Source organism: Haliotis cracherodii, unplaced genomic scaffold, assembly GCF_022045235.1.
Source record: "Haliotis cracherodii isolate W230 unplaced genomic scaffold, xgHalCrac1.p SCAF_10, whole genome shotgun sequence".
NCBI lineage: Eukaryota > Metazoa > Mollusca > Gastropoda > Lepetellida > Haliotidae > Haliotis > Haliotis cracherodii.
The window spans coordinates 19,801,751-19,820,266 of NW_027266265.1; the positions used below are offsets into that span (position 1 = coordinate 19,801,751).

At 44.5% G+C, this 18,516-nt stretch overlaps 1 protein-coding gene across 6 annotated transcripts in view; it reads left to right on the forward strand.

Annotated features, from left to right (window-relative positions):
- The window catches only part of LOC139454177 (probable phospholipid-transporting ATPase IIB), a 60,267-nt gene that overhangs the window by 13,471 nt on the left and 28,280 nt on the right, over positions 1-18,516 (forward strand). For 5 of the 6 annotated variants that reach the window (XM_071235729.1, XM_071235731.1, XM_071235732.1 and 2 more), the window contains 7 exons: positions 10,439-10,621; positions 12,901-13,051; positions 14,281-14,394; positions 14,739-14,906; positions 16,001-16,147; positions 16,950-17,030; positions 17,270-17,419. In XM_071235729.1, the coding sequence (XP_071091830.1) occupies positions 10,439-10,621; positions 12,901-13,051; positions 14,281-14,394; positions 14,739-14,906; positions 16,001-16,147; positions 16,950-17,030; positions 17,270-17,419 (994 nt within the window). Of the gene's footprint in view, positions 1-6,681; positions 6,702-10,438; positions 10,622-12,900; positions 13,052-14,280; positions 14,395-14,738; positions 14,907-16,000; positions 16,148-16,949; positions 17,031-17,269; positions 17,420-18,516 lie in introns of those variants that run through there. The other variant, XM_071235734.1, reaches the window with a different exon arrangement.

An 18,516-nucleotide genomic window follows, 5' to 3' on the forward strand; every position in this document is an offset into this window, starting at 1 on the left:
CATCCATGGAGGGGAGACTGTAGGGGTGACATCCAGGGTTAGTGGGGAGACTGTAGGGGTGACATCCATGGAGGGGAGACTGTAGGGGTGACATCCAGGGTTAGTGGGGAGACTGTAGGGGTGACATCCAGGGTTAGTGGGGAGACTGTAGGGGTGACATCCATGGAGGGGAGACTGTAGGGGTGACATCCAGGGTTGGTGGGGAGACTGTAGGGGTGACATCCAGGGTTGTTGGGGAGACTGTAGGGGTGAGATCCAGGGTTAGTGGGGAGACTGTAGGGTCGACATCCAGGGTTGTTGGGGAGACTGTAGGGGTGACATTCATGGAGGGGAGACTGTAGGGGTGACATCCAGGGTTGGAGGGGAGACTGTAGGGGTGACATCCAGGGTTGGTGGGGAGACTGTAGGGGTGACATCCATGGAGGGGAGACTGTAGGGGTGACATCCAGAGAAGACTATGTTGGGTGTAGAGGGTGACCTCTGGGGGGGAAAAAACTGTATGTAGGGGAGGGGGGACTGTGTGGCCCACTGCTGATCTTTACTTCTGATTTTAACATTATGTACACATACAGTTCCCCAGTGGAGTGGATATTATCACCGATATGGGTTACCAGTAACTCGTAGCTGTTATAGATTTACTGATGGGCCAAATACACACAAGGAGATACTTCAATGTCTGTCATTGTTCGTTTACCCAAATGCACAGTGTGATTATGTCTCTTGGAAGATGCTATTGATGTTTACCAAAGTAGAGATTTGTGTAGAGTCAGTGAATCTGTACAGCTAACTGCTTTCATTGTTTATGATTTGCTGTTACAATATTTATGGCCTTTTATTTTATTTCTTTGAATCGTTTGCCATGATCCTTACATTATTATTTTAAAACAAGTTTGAATATGCTTTTGGGTAAGATGTTTGACACTTTATGGGCTTGACAAAAAAACTCTCCTTTCTTCCTCACCACCCTGCCCCAATCACACACTCCTGATAAGGTATTGAACCCCTAGAACATCCTGGACCCCCTTAGCATGCCGTGAACCCCTAGAACATCCTGGAACCCCTAGAAAATCCTGGAACCCCTAGAAAATCCTGGAACCCCTTAGCATGCCCTGGAACCCCTTAGCTCTCAATGGAACCCCTAGAACATCCTGGAACCCCTTAGCATGCCCTGGAACCCCTTAGCTCTCCATGGAACCCCTAGAACATCCTGGAACCCCTTAGCACACCCTGGAACCCCTTCACTCTCCCTTGAACCCCTAGAACATCCTGGAACCCCTTAGCTCTGCATGGAACCCCTAGAACATCCTGGAACCCCTTAGCTCTGCATGGAACCCCTAGAACATCCTGAAACCCCTTAGCACACCCTAGAGCCCCTTAGCACGCCCTGGAACGCCTAGAACATCCTGGAACTCCTTAGCACACCCTGGGACCCCTAGAACTTCCTGGAACCCCTTAGCATGCCCTGGAACCCCTAGAACATCTGGAACCCCTTAGCACGCCCTGGAGCCCCTTAGCACGCCCTGGAACCCCTTAGCACGCCCTAGAGCCCCTAAGCACGCACTGGAACCCCTAGAACATCCTGGAACCCCTTAGCACGCCCTGGAGCCCCTTAGCACGCCCTGGAGCCCCTTAGCACGCCCTGGAACCCTAGAACATCCTGGAACCCCTTAGCACGCCCTGAAACCCCTAGAACATCCTGGAACCCCTTAGCACGCCCTGAAACCCCTTACCACACCCTGGAACCCCTTAGCACGCCCTGGAACCCCTTAGCTCTCCTCCCTGGAGCCCCTAGAACATCCTGGAACCCCTTAGCACGCCCTGGAGCCCCTTAGCACGCCCTGGAACCCTAGAACATCCTGGAACCCCTTAGCACACCCTGAAACCCCTAGAACATCCTGGAACCCCTTAGCATGCCCTAAAACCCCTTACCACACCCTGGAATCCCTTAGCACGCCCTAGAGCCCCTAAGCACGCACTGGAACACCTTAGCACGCCCTAGAGCCCCTTAGCACGCCCTGGAACCCCTTAGCTCTCCTCCCTGGAGCCCCTAGAACATCCTGGAACACCTTAGCACGCCGTGGAACCCCTTAGCACACCCGGGAACACTTTATGGGCTTGACAGAAAAAGTCTCCTTTCCTCCTCACACCCCGCCCCCATCACCCACTCCTGATAAGGTATTGAACCCCTAGAACATCCTGGAACCCCTTAGCTCGCCCTGGAAGCCCTTAGCACGCCCTTGAACCTCTAGAACACCCTGAACCCCTTAGCAAGCCCTGGAACCCCTTAGCACACCCTGGAACCCCTTAGCTCTCCCTGGAACCCTTTAGCTCTCCCTTGAACCTCTTAGAACTCCCTGGAGCCCCTAAGAACGCCCTGGAACCCTTAAAAACACCCAGAACCCGTTAGAACACCCTGGAACCCCATAGCACTCCCTGGAACCCCTTAAAGCACCCAGAACCCCTTAGAACACCCTGGAGCTCCTAAAACACTCGGAACTCCTTTAAACACCATGGATCCCTAAGAACACATGGAACCCCCTAAAATACCATTGAACCCTTAAAATACCTGGAACCCCTTTGAGCACCCTGGAACCCCTAGAACACCCTGGAACCCTTAGAACACCCTGGAACCCTTAGAACACCCTGGAACCCTTAGAACACCCTAAAACACCTGGAACCCATTAGAAGTGAGGATGTAGTAGTACAGTTTCCCTGAACGAAGTGAGTACGTGGTCAAGTCCTTGACAAAAGGCCTGTTTGTAGGTAATGTTGTTTGTGGTGTTTAGTGTAGAGCATGCTAAGTATTAAATATGGATTAGTGTCAATAAAAATGTAATTTTACAAGATAAAGAGGTGAAAAGTTAAAGTCTTTAACTTAAAGATGTTTTTATAGTGTCTATTGAGCAGATAAATACATTGTATATTTGTGATATGATAATAAACACATTTCGTTCCTTCCTCTTTTTATCCTATTGACCACCTGATGTAATTATGGTCAGGTAACATGTTCCAAGTCTCTTCTAACTTGCAGCTCACATGTGCTGCTGATTGGTTATTCGCTCCAATATTACAACAGTTGTGAAAATACACATTTGACTTCTGCCAATTATTATCATAATCATAATCATTCCCTATGTATAACACTATTGTGTGTCGCAGGCTTGTCCACATTACACCACAGTCTATTATGAGGATGAATGTCAGTGTATTTTTATAGCATGCAGGCTGTTTCCGGAATCAGAATCAATATGTGAAATGTTAGTCACGGTGTAATATCTGCTTAGTTTGCAGTCCTGACTGCAGTGCTGGGGCTGCCATAGGAATAAGTGCACATCTGTTTCCACTAGAATTGGAAAGTTGCTGATCAATTATTCCAAGCAGAAATGCTAGTTGAGAACTGCAGAGGTTGTTCAGTGATGACAGTCATGTGACCTGTGGGAATAGACCAGTGTTATCATGGGGAGCCTGTGTTGGGAGAAGCTGCAGTGTAGTTGCTAGTCCATCAATGTCATCATGGTGATGGCCAGTTTTCTATGAAGTCTCATTATCAAATGATTTAATGATGAGGAAACGTATTCTCTTTAATCATTTCTAAACAATTAGTGCCCTATATTACAGTACTTGTGCTGCTGTGCCGATTTGTGTAACTAAGGCTGACTCCTGTATCCATGCTCACCCCATCAGGCTCCACGAAACCATCTGATTACTCACATCAGGGATTTATCTACACTTTCCCACAAGCCGATATTTGGCCCCAGGTACACAGCATATGTTGCTGAAGATTCCCTCATTGGGATTTAAACACACATGCCAACCACCGTCAGCAGTCACATCTTACATTCAGGCCAAACACCGTTAACAGTCACATCTTACAGTCAGGCCTACCACAGTCAGCAGTCACATCTTACAGTCAGGCCAAACACAGTCAGCAGTCACATCTTACAGTCAGGTCAACCACAGTCAGCAGTCGCATCTTACATTCAGGCCAAACACCGTCAACAGTCACATCTTACAGTCAGGCCAACCACCGTCAGCAGTCACATCTTACAGTCAGGCCTACCACAGTCAGCAGTCACATCTTACAGTCAGGCCTACCACAGTCAGCAGTCACATCTTACATTCAGGCCAACCACTGTCAGCAGTCATATCTTACAGTCAGGCCTACCACAGTCAGCAGTCACATCTTACAGTCAGGCCTACCACAGTCAGCAGTCACATCTTACATTCAGGCCAACCATAGTCAGCAGTCACATCTTACAGTCAGGCCTACCACAGTCAGCAGTCACATCTTACATTCAGGCCTACCACAGTCAGCAGTCACATCTTACATTCAGGCCTACCACAGTCAGCAGTCACATCTTACATTCAGGCCTACCACAGTCAGCAGTCACATCTTACATTCAGGCCAACCACAGTCAGCAGTCACATCTTACAGTCAGGCCATCCACAGTCAGCAGTCACATCTCACAGTCAGACCAACCACAGTCAGCAGTCACATCTTACATTCAGGCCTACCACAGTCAGCAGTCACATCTTACATTCAGGCCAACCACCGTCAGCAGTCACGTCTTACAGTCAGGCCATCCACAGTCAGCAGTCACATCTCACAGTCAGACCAACCACAGTCAGCAGTCACATCTTACATTCAGGCCTACCACAGTCAGCAGTCACATCTTACATTCAGGCCAACCACCGTCAGCAGTCACGTCTTACAGTCAGGCCATCCACAGTCAGCAGTCACATCTCACAGTCAGACCAACCACAGTCAGCAGTCACATCTTACATTCAGGCCTACCACAGTCAGCAGTCACATCTTACAGTCAGGCCAACCAACGCCAGCAGCCACATCTTACATTCAGGCCAACCAACGCCAGCAGTCACATCTTAAAGTCAGGCCAACCACAGTCAGCAGTCACATCTTACATTCAGGCCTACCACAGTCAGCAGTCACATCTTACAGTCAGGCCAACCACAGTCAGCAGTCACATCTTACAGTCAGGCCTACCACAGTCAGCAGTCACATCTTACAGTCAGGCCTACCACAGTCAGCAGTCACATCTTACATTCAGGCCAACCACCGTCAGCAGTCATATCTTACAGTCAGGCCTACCACAGTCAGCAGTCACATCTTACAGTCAGGCCTACCACAGTCAGCAGTCACATCTTACATTCAGGCCAACCACAGTCAGCAGTCACATCTTACAGTCAGGCCTACCACAGTCAGCAGTCACATCTTACATTCAGGCCTACCACAGTCAGCAGTCACGTCTTACAGTCAGGCCATCCACAGTCAGCAGTCACATCTCACAGTCAGACCAACCACAGTCAGCAGTCACATCTTACATTCAGGCCTACCACAGTCAGCAGTCACATCTTACATTCAGGCCAACCACCGTCAGCAGTCACGTCTTACAGTCAGGCCATCCACAGTCAGCAGTCACATCTCACAGTCAGACCAACCACAGTCAGCAGTCACATCTTACATTCAGGCCTACCACAGTCAGCAGTCACATCTTACAGTCAGGCCAACCAACGCCAGCAGCCACATCTTACATTCAGGCCAACCAACGCCAGCAGTCACATCTTAAAGTCAGGCCAACCACAGTCAGCAGTCACATCTTACATTCAGGCCTACCACAGTCAGCAGTCACATCTTACAGTCAGGCCAACCACAGTCAGCAGTCACATCTTACAGTCAGGCCTACCACAGTCAGCAGTCACATCTTACAGTCAGGCCTACCACAGTCAGCAGTCACATCTTACATTCAGGCCAACCACCGTCAGCAGTCATATCTTACAGTCAGGCCTACCACAGTCAGCAGTCACATCTTACAGTCAGGCCTACCACAGTCAGCAGTCACATCTTACATTCAGGCCAACCACAGTCAGCAGTCACATCTTACAGTCAGGCCTACCACAGTCAGCAGTCACATCTTACATTCAGGCCTACCACAGTCAGCAGTCACATCTTACATTCAGGCCTACCACAGTCAGCAGTCACATCTTACATTCAGGCCTACCACAGTCAGCAGTCACATCTTACATTCAGGCCAACCACAGTCAGCAGTCACATCTTACAGTCAGGCCATCCACAGTCAGCAGTCACATCTCATAGTCAGACCAACCACAGTCAGCAGTCACATCTTACATTCAGGCCTACCACAGTCAGCAGTCACATCTTACATTCAGGCCAACCACCGTCAGCAGTCACGTCTTACAGTCAGGCCATCCACAGTCAGCAGTCACATCTCACAGTCAGACCAACCACAGTCAGCAGTCACATCTTACATTCAGGCCTACCACAGTCAGCAGTCACATCTTACAGTCAGGCCAACCAACGCCAGCAGCCACATCTTACATTCAGGCCAACCAACGCCAGCAGTCACATCTTAAAGTCAGGCCAACCACAGTCAGCAGTCACATCTTACATTCAGGCCTACCACAGTCAGCAGTCACATCTTACAGTCAGGCCAACCACAGTCAGCAGTCACATCTTACAGTCAGGCCTACCACAGTCAGCAGTCACATCTTACATTCAGGCCAACCACAGTCAGCAGTCACATCTTACAGTCAGGCCAACCACAGTCAGCAGTCACATCTTACAGTCGGGCCAACCACAGTCAGCATTTACATCTTACATTTAGGCCAACCACAGTCAGCCGTCAGGACAGTATTAGGACTAGGTAAATCGTACATGACAGGTGAGATAACATGAAATCCACATGATTAACATTGTAATTGTGAACTGAGTTATCAGTAGTGCATTGAAATAAACACCCACCTAAGTTAAGCAGATCAATGATCCTGATACGTTCCACTGTCTTGCTTGTGAGCAGATCCAGCAACATCTGGTGGCAGCTCTACAATAGGGCTTTGATAACGGCAGCATACGTGCCACATCATCATGGAAATTAACATAGCTTGGTCTCGTGTAAGGAAAATCTTTACATCAGAGAGACAACATTTGTTAAACAGAAGGTATTTTTTAACCCCTGGTGAAGGATTAGAAAGAGGTATCCAATATTTTTTGTCAGAATTCACTTTGTTTTGTGTATGCATTTTGGTGAAGATTCTTTTTATGTTTTTTTGTGAAATGTGTGGGTTTTGCTTGAGGGCATGGGACAATAATTGACATGTTGACATGCTGCATATCCGTCATTGTGACTGCCATGTCAGCCTGCCCTTCCTGCATACTAATCAATTCACTGCCTGCAAGGCCAGACCAGACCAGACCAGGCACGGCACGGCACGGCACGGCACGGCACGGCACGGAGAGCTGATCAATAGCCTGTGTCTTATGGTGCTCCTCCCATCATAATGACAGGCATTGTGAATGACCACTGGTTGGCCACTGGGTTCAACTTCATGTCTTGTGGCCTTTTTCTTAACATGTTCTATTAGTGTTGTGAAATAAATATCTATTTTTCAAAGTAGCAGTTAATGAGTGAGTGAATTGGGTTTAAGGCCTCTTTGAACAGTTCGGCAGTGTGGCAGCTTAATGTGTGAGGAAAGCTTGAAGTGTTGCAGGTCTCAGATGTTTACCAATTTGGTGAAAGCCATAAGCATGGGTGTTGTGCTGACAAACCTAGAAACAAAATCGTGGCAAACCGGGATTCAAACCCACGATCACAGATTCCTGGTGTGCAACTCTGCACGGTGAATTGCATAGCATTAGACAACTGGGCCATCTGTGCCCCCCTTCAAAGTAGCAAGATGTTAACTTAGATGGTTGACGTTTGTCACAATACATCTTTCAGCTAGAATGTGTAATTCTAATTACAAAACCATATCATAAATCTGAACATGTGTCACCATTTGGTGATTGTGTATATATATGAACATGTAGGAATCAAAAGATGCTCAAAGGTGGAGACTTGGAAAAACAGACATAACTTATTCCAATTTGACTTGAATAGATGAATCTTGGCACTGTCGAAGCTTGAGAGGAAGTTGTATCATGCTTAGTAATGCTTCATCATCCACATAAAAGATGCCTCCACTGTTCTGTGATCAGTAAAGATTATTTTTGTTATGCATTTTGTGTAATTACATTTGTTGCGGGTACAATGATACACAGTCAACCTGGTCTCCTTCCGCACCATCACACCAAACAGTCCTCCAACCACCTTTTCTAGCCCGGAATCCACACGAGGGAAGCTTTTTACACATTCAGCACTGATAAACATAAAGTGTCTTGTAAACTTGTTGTACAATGTTGATTGAGCTGCAACAGCAGGGTGAGAGTTGGTAGTCAGAAGTACTGCAACATGGGTGCAGCTCATCCACGGTTCGCTCCGATTGGATCATTATACATGTACAAGATCTGTTCTAGTCAATGATGTATGTTACTGACACAGGATCAGTATCATGTATAATGAATATGGAGGTTTTGTATTATGATCTAATGTATTTGTCCTGGTGGGACATTACATTTGAGCCTGTATTGAAGTGTGCCTTACATTAACACCTATCACTTGCCTGACACACAATCACTCATACACTTATCAAAGTCATAATGGTAGTGTGGAATAGCTTCACGCCATGTTGTCAGATCAGAGCCATGGAGGATTTATGTTTAGTGATACAGAGTCTGAATAATTGATTTAACCAACATACATGGTACTGGGAGTAGATACGTTATACATTGTACCTGTTATATATGGACTGTATAAGTGCTATGTACCCCTTTATATATGGACTATGTTAGTGTTATGTACCACTTAATACATGTACTATATCAGCTTTATGTACCACTTTATACATGGACTATACTAGTGTATTGTACCACTTTATACATTGATTATAATAGTGTTATGTACCACTTTATACAGAGACTATATTTGTGTTATGCATCCCTTTATTCATAGACTATATTAGTGTATTGTGCCACTTTATGCATGGACTTTATCAGTTGGTTGGTTTGTTGTTTAGCACCGCACTCAGCAATATTCCAGCTATATGACAGCGGTCTGTAAATAATCGAGTCTGGACCAGACAATCCAGTGATTGATATCATGAGCATCGATCCACGCAATTGGGATTGATGACATGCATCAACCAAGATCCCGGTAGTCGCCTTTTACGACGATCATAGTCACCTTTTACGGCAAGCATGGGTTGCTGGAGACCTATTTTACCCCGGAATCTTCACGGGTAGACTTTATCAGTGTATTGTGACACTTTATGACACTAGTACTATGTTAGTGTTATGTACCACTTTAAGACACAAGGACTATTCGTTTTAAGTACCACTTTATGTCACTGGGACTATATGAGTGCAAAGTATCATTTCTTTACACTAGGACTATATCAGTTTTATGTACCACTTTATGACAATAGGACTATATCAGTTTTATGTACCACTTTATGACAATAGGTCTATATCAGTTTTATGTACCACATTTTAACACTTTATGTATCACTTTATGAGACATGGCCTCTATCAGTTTTATGTACCACTTTAAGACACTAGGACCATTAGTTTTAAGTACCACTTCATGACACAAGAACTATATCAGGTTTATATACCACTTTCTGACGTGAGCATTATATTAGTTTTTTGTACCACTTTGTGACACTAGGGCTATATCAGTTTTATGTTCCACTTTGATATTAGGACTATCAGTACATGTATCACTTTATGACACTAGGACTATATTAGTTTTATATACCACTTTATGTGATACGGACTATCAGTTATATGTACCATTTTATGACTCTAGGACTATATTAGCTTCATGTACCACTTTATGACACTCGGTTTATGAACCACTTTATGAGATATGGAATCGATAAGTTTTATGTACCACTTTAAGACACTAGGATCATGAGTTTTAAGTACCACTTCATGACACGAGAACTATATCAGGTTTATATACCACTTTCTGACATGAGCATTATATTAGTTTTATGTACCACTTTGTGACACTAGGACTATATCAGTTTTATGTATCATTTTATGACACAAGGACTACATCAGTTTTATGTACCACTACTGTATGTATTGTGATACCAGAACCATATTAGATGTCTCTGTTACTATAAATAATACAAGAACTTTTGGGCCTATATATCACTGTATGTTACACAAGGACTGTTGCAGTATGGTGTATCACTGCTGTACATGTACATGTTAATTTTATGTATCAAAAGTAGTGACTTCTGTATTTGCTCTGTGTCTGCAATATTTATCTAAGACATGTACTCAGTTTGAAGTTCTTGTTTGGAAGAAAATGTTCCCATCAAGCACAGCCAGTTGACTTCCTGAATGCATGCACTGCATGCTAATGCACCCTGAGACATGCTTATGCTATGGTGAACATAGTTGGCAACATGTGGCTTTCCATTCAGAAGTATGTACAGATGAGTGGTAACCCGAGAACTCATAGTTTATGTAGTGGCAAGTTGATATTATTAACGATATTGTTGTACATTGCAGATTTTCCTCCTCTGATGAAGATGACTGTATGGATGACATCCCTCTGATGGCTGGAAGTGGAAATATACAGGACTTCCACATTGACGAGAATGACTCGTTGATGAAGGAAAGAAAATACCGCAGCTATCGCACACGCTCACTGGGCTACTTTCTGTCTGAGGGCTGGATAAATATGTGTGCAAGGTGAGAAAAATTTAAATTGGAATAACTAGATACTATGCTCTGGTTAAGTGTATGACATCACTGATGAGCCGGTCTGGTGTGATTCCTGTGTAGAATCAGTTGCAAGTTCCTGCTGTATGTGTGAAGATGTGACTCAAATCAGAACCACTGAAAATCACGAACTGCATTACTAAAGTATGGAAGACAACTATTTCTCCATGACATCTTTACCTGGTACCCCAATAGGTTACAAGAGACGTAACTATTTCTCCACCAATAGGTTACAAGAGACATGACTATTTCTCCACCAGACCTTCACCTGGTACCTCAATAGGTAACAAGAGACATGACTATTTCTCCACCAATAGGTAACAAGAGACATGACTATTTCTCCACCAATAGGTAACAAGAGACATGACTATTTCTCCACCAGACCTTCACCTGGTACCCCAATAGGTAACAAGAGACATGACTATTTCTCCACCAATAGGTAACAAGTGACATGACTATTTCTCCACCAATAGGTAACAAGAGACATGACTATTTCTCCACCAGACCTTCACCTGGTACCCCAATAGGTTACAAGAGACATGACTATTTCTCCACCAATAGGTTACAAAAGACATGACTATTTCTCCACCAATAGGTTACAAGAGACATGACTATTTCTCCACCAGACCTTCACCTGGTACCCCAATAGGGTTACAAGAGACGTGACTATTTCTCCACCAATAGGTTACAAGAGACATGACTATTTCTCCACCAGACCTTCACCTGGTACCCCAATAGGTTACAAGAGACATGACTATTTCTCCACCAATAGGTAACAAGAGACATGACTATTTCTCCACCAATAGGTTACAAGAGACATGACTATTTCTCCACCAGACCTTCACCTGGTACCCCAATAGGTTACAAGAGACATGACTATTTCTCCACCAATAGGTTACAAGAGACATGACTATTTCTCCACCAATAGGTAACAAGAGACATGACTATTTCTCCACCAATAGGTAACAAGAGACATGACTATTTCTCCACCAATATGTAACAAGAGACATGACTATTTCTCCACCAGACCTTCACCTGGTACCCCATAGGTTACAAGAGACATGACTATTTCTCCACCAATAGGTTACAAGAGACATGACTATTTCTCCACCAGACCTTCACCTGGTACCCCAATAGGTTACAAGAGACATTACTATTTCTCCACCAATAGGTAACAAGAGACATGACTATTTCTCCACCAGACCTTCACCTGGTACCCCATAGGTTACAAGAGACATGACTATTTCTCCACCAATAGGTTACAAGAGACATGACTATTTCTCCACCAGACCTTCACCTGGTACCCCAATAGGGTTACAAGAGACATGACTATTTCTCCACCAATAGGTTACAAGAGACATGACTATTTCTCCACCAATAGGTTACAAGAGACATGACTATTTCTCCACCAGACCTTCACCTGGTACCCCAATAGGTTACAAGAGACATGACTATTTCTCCACCAATAGCTAACAAGAGACATGACTATTTCTCCACCAATAGGTTACAAGAGACATGACTATTTCTCCACCAGACCTTTACCTGGTACCCCAATAGGTTACAAGAGACATGACTATTTCTCCACCAATAGGTTACAAGAGACATGACTATTTCTCCACCAATAGGTAACAAGAGACATGACTATTTCTCCACCAATAGGTTACAAGAGACATGACTATTTCTCCACCAATAGGTAACAAGAGACATGACTATTTCTCCACCAGACCTTCACCTGGTACCCCAATAGGCTACAAGAGACATGACTATTTCTCCACCAGACCTTCCCCTGGAAGCCCAATAGGTTACAAGAGACATGACTATTTCTCCACCAATAGGTTACAAGACACGTGACTATTTCTCCACCTATAGGTTACAAGAGACGTGACTATTTCTCCACCAATAGGTTACAAGACACGTGACTATTTCTCCACCAATAGGTTACAAGAGACGTGACTATTTCTCAAACAGACTATTTCTGCAACAGACCTTCACCTGGTACCCCAATAGGTTACAAGACACATGACTATTTCACCACCAATAGGTTACAAGAGAAGTGACTATTTCTCCACCAATAGGTTACAAGAGACGTGACTATTTCTCCACCAATAGGTTACAAGAGACGCGACTATTTGTCTGTACCTCCATCAGGGAAGAGCTGACACACAACATGGTCATATAGGATTGATATGGTGTGATCGTGTCTGCCTTTGTAGTCAGCAGTATCTCATGACTCTGTCCCTCTCTTGCAGCTGTTGGAGCAGAATATTCAGTAGATGTCGACGGCAGAAAGAATACAAGCCACGAAATGTCTACATCGGTCTTGCCACAGGACCACAAGAAAAGTACCCAAGAAATGTTGTAAAAAATCAAAAATACAGCATCATTACTTTTATACCAAAGGTAGGCAGAAATAGGGAGGTGGAAGACAGTTTCACTTGCCCTTGGATTTGTTCACAATATTCACCAAGAAGTCAAGGACAGTTTGTTCTAACTTTATGAAACACTTAGAATAGGTTCCTCATCACTAACATGTCTATGTGCTGAACGGATCAAATCAATTAGTTGAGCTTGTACAATGAGTCTCATCATCTGCATATGCATATGCATATGCATCTACTATTACCTGAAGACAATAACTAACTACAGTCTTCAGGTAATAGTATTACTGGATAACTGGCTACAGTCTTCAGGTAATAGTATCACTGGATAACTGGCTACAGTCTTCAGGTAATAGTATCACTGGATAACTGGCTACAGTCTTCAGGTAATGGTATTACTGGATAACTGGCTACAGTCTTCAGGTAATAGTATTACTGGATAACTGGCTACAGTCTTCAGGTAATGGTATTACTGGATAACTGGCTACAGTCTTCAGGTAATAGTATTACTGGATAACTGGCTACAGTCTTCAGGTAATAGTATTACTGGATAGCTGGCTACAGTCTTCAGGTAATAGTATTACTGGATAACTGTCTACAGTCTTCAGGTAATAGTATTACTGGATAACTGTCTACAGTTTTCAGGTAATGGTATTACTGGATAACTGGCTACAGTCTTCAGGTAATGGTATTACTGGATAACTGGCTACAGTCTTCAGGTAATGGTATTACTGGATAACTGGCTACCGTCTTCAGGTAATAATATTACTGGATAACTGGCTACCGTCTTCAGGTAATGGTATTACTGGATAACTGGCTACCGTCTTCAGGTAATAGTATAACTGGATAACTGGCTACAGTCTTTAGGTAATGGTATTACTGGATAACTGGCTACAGTCTTCAGGTAATAGTGTTACTGGATAACTGGCTACAGTCTTCAGGTAATGGTAGTACTGGATAACTGGCTACAGTCTTTAGGTAATGGTAGTACTGGATAACTGGCTACAGTCTTCAGGTAATGGTATTACTGGATAACTGGCTACAGTCTTCAGGTAATGGTATTACTGGATAACTGTCTACAGTCTTCAGGTAATAGTATTACTGAATAACTGTCTACAGTCTTCAGGTAATAGTATTACTGGATAACTGGCTACAGTCTTCAGGTAATAGTATTACTGGATAACCTGCTTTGATAGACTTAGAAGCTGCACCAACCTACCAGAAACTAAACTCAGTTTCCTTCTTTTTCAGGTTTTGTTTGAACAGTTTAAGTTTTTCCTCAACCTGTACTTCTTGATAATGGCATGTGCACAGTTCATCCCAGCCATCAGAATTGGCTACCTCTACACATACTGGGGGCCACTGGTGAGTGACCATTGGAATCAGTTGACTTACAAGGATGTGCTTTGCTTCAAATGTATACAAAAGCAAATGAACATTGAGATTGATAGAGCTTGTCCATGATTGACTTAACAGTTGACTGTAATGATTTACAATGTTTGACATAACTGGTTGTCATTGTACCCGATTGGTTTGGATTGTTGCTCATGCTGTCAGCCCTTGGTTTGTGTGGGCAAGGTTAGAGCAGGCAACAGTGATGGCAGTGTACTGTGTTGGACATAGCATTGGTGCAGCTTTTGAGTAACTTCATGACATGTTAAGAATACCTACAGTTTATACTGGTTATATTGGTTTTCTAACTTTTCCAGGGTTTTGTGATATTTGTAACAATGTGTCGTGAGGCTCTGGATGATTGGCGCCGCTATCGACGAGACAAGGAGGCCAACTCCCAGATCTACAAGAAACTATGTCGAGATGGTATCGTCCGCATACCCAGCTCTGACATCCGCGTCGGGGATCTCATTATCGTAGAGAAGGTAACTAGATGTGGACAAAGCTGTGAATGACTGGCAGGGTAGAGACTGCGTCCAGTCTAGATACACTGGTGGTTAATGAACGCCAGGTTTATTTCACAATTAGGATGGACCATTGTCACAAAAATGTGAGGTAATTGTAAATGTTTAATGTTTTAGGTTCTTTAAAAGCTGAAGCAAGCTGACTGAGGTTGTTGTTTGTTATTCTCAATTCATTCAAATGATACACTTAACTATGAGGGATAGGAAACTTGGGATTGTTTTCTTCTTGCATCTAACAGTGCATGTATCTGGGGTTAGCAGTTACTGCCAGACAGAAGTTCATGAGGACACAGACGAACCCGTTAAGTCCTTGAAGGATGTAGTCAGTTCTGTATTGTGGTGATGAGACATCCTTGCAAGGGAGGGAACTCCTGTGGACAATTCTGTTGTATAAGGAAATCTGATGTAGTGATATATAGAGAATCTCACCAGAGTGTCTTTTGATATCAAATATATCAACACGTCGAGTTGATATAAGTGGGAAAACTCCGAGGCTTGCCGAGGATTTTTTCCACCTTTATCAATGAGTGTTGATATATTTGATATCAAAAGACACGAGGGTGAGATTTTATTTATCATCCAACATCATTCTTCCAACTTTTTCAGTTTGTAGACAGTAATTAGCAGTGTCTTAGGTGTAAAAAGTACTGCTAACAGCTTCAATAGCAGAGCCATTAGTGATGTCATTTGATTGTGACGTCATGGTAACCAATGACGTCACAATGGTCTGCAAAGCATTGTGATGCAATTTCATTGCAGGGATATCTACAGCGTAGATATTGCTTGATCTCACCCAAGCGATATCTCCTGTGGGAGCCAGTTTTGGATGATAAATGAGCTGTAACAACCAACGATCACTCACAAACAATGGTCATTATGGAACAAAACCTGTCCCTTCAATTTTCACAGATATGAGATTGAGTATAGAAAAATTTATCTTAATAATTGTTAGCAATTGTTTCCTTTCATGAATGAGTCTTCGAGTTTGAGTTTCAAGACCGTGATTTTTGGGCAGTTTGTCAAAACCACTGCACACTTGCCATATTTGTGAACAGGACCAGCGTGTGCCGGCAGACTTGGTGTTTCTGCGGACTACGGAGAAGGATGGAGCGTGTTTCACCAGGACGGACCAGCTGGACGGGGAGACTGACTGGAAGTTGCGGCTTGCCGTACAGACCACACAGAGGCTGCCATCAAACGTGGTAGGTACAGAGGCTGCCATCAAACATGGTAGGTACAGAGGCTGCCATCAAACGTGGTAGGTACAGAGGCTGCCATCAAACGTGGTAGGTACAGAGGCTGCCATCAAACATGGTAGGTACAGAGGCATCCATCAAACATGGTAGGTACAGAGGCATCCATCAAACGTAGGTACAGAGGCTGCCATCAAACGTGGTAGGTACAGAGGCTGCCATCAAACGTGGTAGGTACAGAGGCATCCATCAAACGTAGGTACAGAGGCTGCCATCAAACGTGGTAGGTACAGAGGCTGCCATCAAACGTGGTACTACAGAGGCTGCCATCAAACATATTTACAGAGGCTGCCATCCAACAGTGTCGGTACAGGGCCTGGTAGGGTAAGTTGAGGTAAGAGTTTCAGGGTGTTTGTTAAGTTTAAGTTGATGTGAGGGAAAAGATAGAACCTGAATAACAGAGCATTGGTTACATGTGTCTGTGCTCTGATGGCATTGAATGTTGCTCATAATATCAACCTCTGTTTTGCCTTTCCCAGACTTAATTATTTGGAGGGAGCTGTGATAATGGCTGAATATTGGTGCCTGCAGTCAGAATAGGGGTGTATAGATGTTTATAATTGACTGATCTTGTACATCCTGAGGGGTAAGCTTGATCACTAATCATATACAGCCCACATTAATAACAACTTGATGACTATACAGAATCCAGTAGGATTTACGTGTGACCATCTGGATGATGAACACTGTATCTTCCCATGTTTACCTCCTCTCATCACTCTCATGACAGCATGGAGGTTTTCTGTTCCAGGACATACTAGACATCTGTGCCCAGGTCCATGCAGAGAAACCACAGAAACAGATTCACAATTTTGTGGGAACATTTACAAGAGTGAGTTAATTTCTACTGGTTTGATTTCCTACCAAAGAAATTAGATTTGATGATATGGTATTTAATGAAGTGTGAAAGAAAGTGTGTCATGCCAATGTAAGGTATAGGTACAACTGCCATTGCTTTAATACCAATACAGGAACTCAAAGAGATATCACTCAAGCATATATTCTTTTTTTATCCTCTGGTATTTGCAAAATGCTATTTGGCATATACATGTAGAGCATTTGTGTCCTCAGACTGATGGGACGGCCTGTGAGGACCCGCTGGGCCTGGAGAATACATTGTGGGCAGACACAGTGGTGGCATCAGGAACGGCACTCGGAGTGGTAATATACACTGGGGCAGAGACCAGGAGTGTCATGAACACCTCACAGCCAAGCAGCAAGGTGAGACTCAAATGTAATAACTCCTGATGTACCCTGTGTGTACCCTGTGTGTGTGTACCCCATCTGTACCCTGTGTGCACCCCATCTGTACCCTGTGTGTACCCCATCTGTACCCTGTGTGTACCCCATCTGTACCCTGTGTATACCCCATCTGTACCCTGTGTATACCCCATCTGTACCCTGTGTACCCCATCTGTACCCTGTGTGTACCTCATCTGTACCCTGTTTGTACCCCATCTGTACCCTGTGTGTACCCCATCTGTACCCTGTGTGTACCCCATCTGTACCCTGTGTGTACCTCACCTGTACCCTGTGTGTACCCCATCTGTACCCTGTGTGTACCTCATCTGTACCCTGTTTGTACCCCATCTGTACCCTGTGTGTACCCCATCTGTACCCTGTGTATACCCCATCTGTACCCTGTGTGTACCCCATCTGTACCCTGTGTGTACCCCATCTGTACCCTGTGTGTACCCCATCTGTACCCTGTGTGTACCTCACCTGTACCCTGTGTGTACCCCATCTGTACCCTGTGTGTACCTCACCTGTACCCTGTGTGTACCCCATCTGTACCCTGTGTATACCCCATCTGTACCCTGTGTATACCCCATCTGTACCCTGTGTACCCCATCTGTACCCTGTGTGTACCTCATCTGTACCCTGTTTGTACCCCATCTGTACCCTGTTTGTACCCCATCTGTACCCTGTGTGTACCCCATCTGTACCCTGTGTGTACCTCACCTGTACCCTGTGTATACCCCATCTGTACCCTGTGTATACCCCATCTGTACCCTGTGTATACCCCATCTGTACCCTGTGTATACCCCATCTGTACCCTGTGTGTACCCCATCTGTACCCCGTGTGTACCCTGTGTATACCCCATCTGTACCCTGTGTATACCCCATCTGTACCCTGTGTATACCCCATCTGTACCCTGTGTATACCCCATCTGTACCCTGTGTGTACCCCATCTGTACCCTGTGTATACCCCATCTGTACCCTGTGTGTACCTCACCTGTACCCTGTCTTTAACCCACCTGTACCCTGTCTGTAACCCACCTGTACCCTGTCTGTAACCCACCTGTACCCTGTCTTT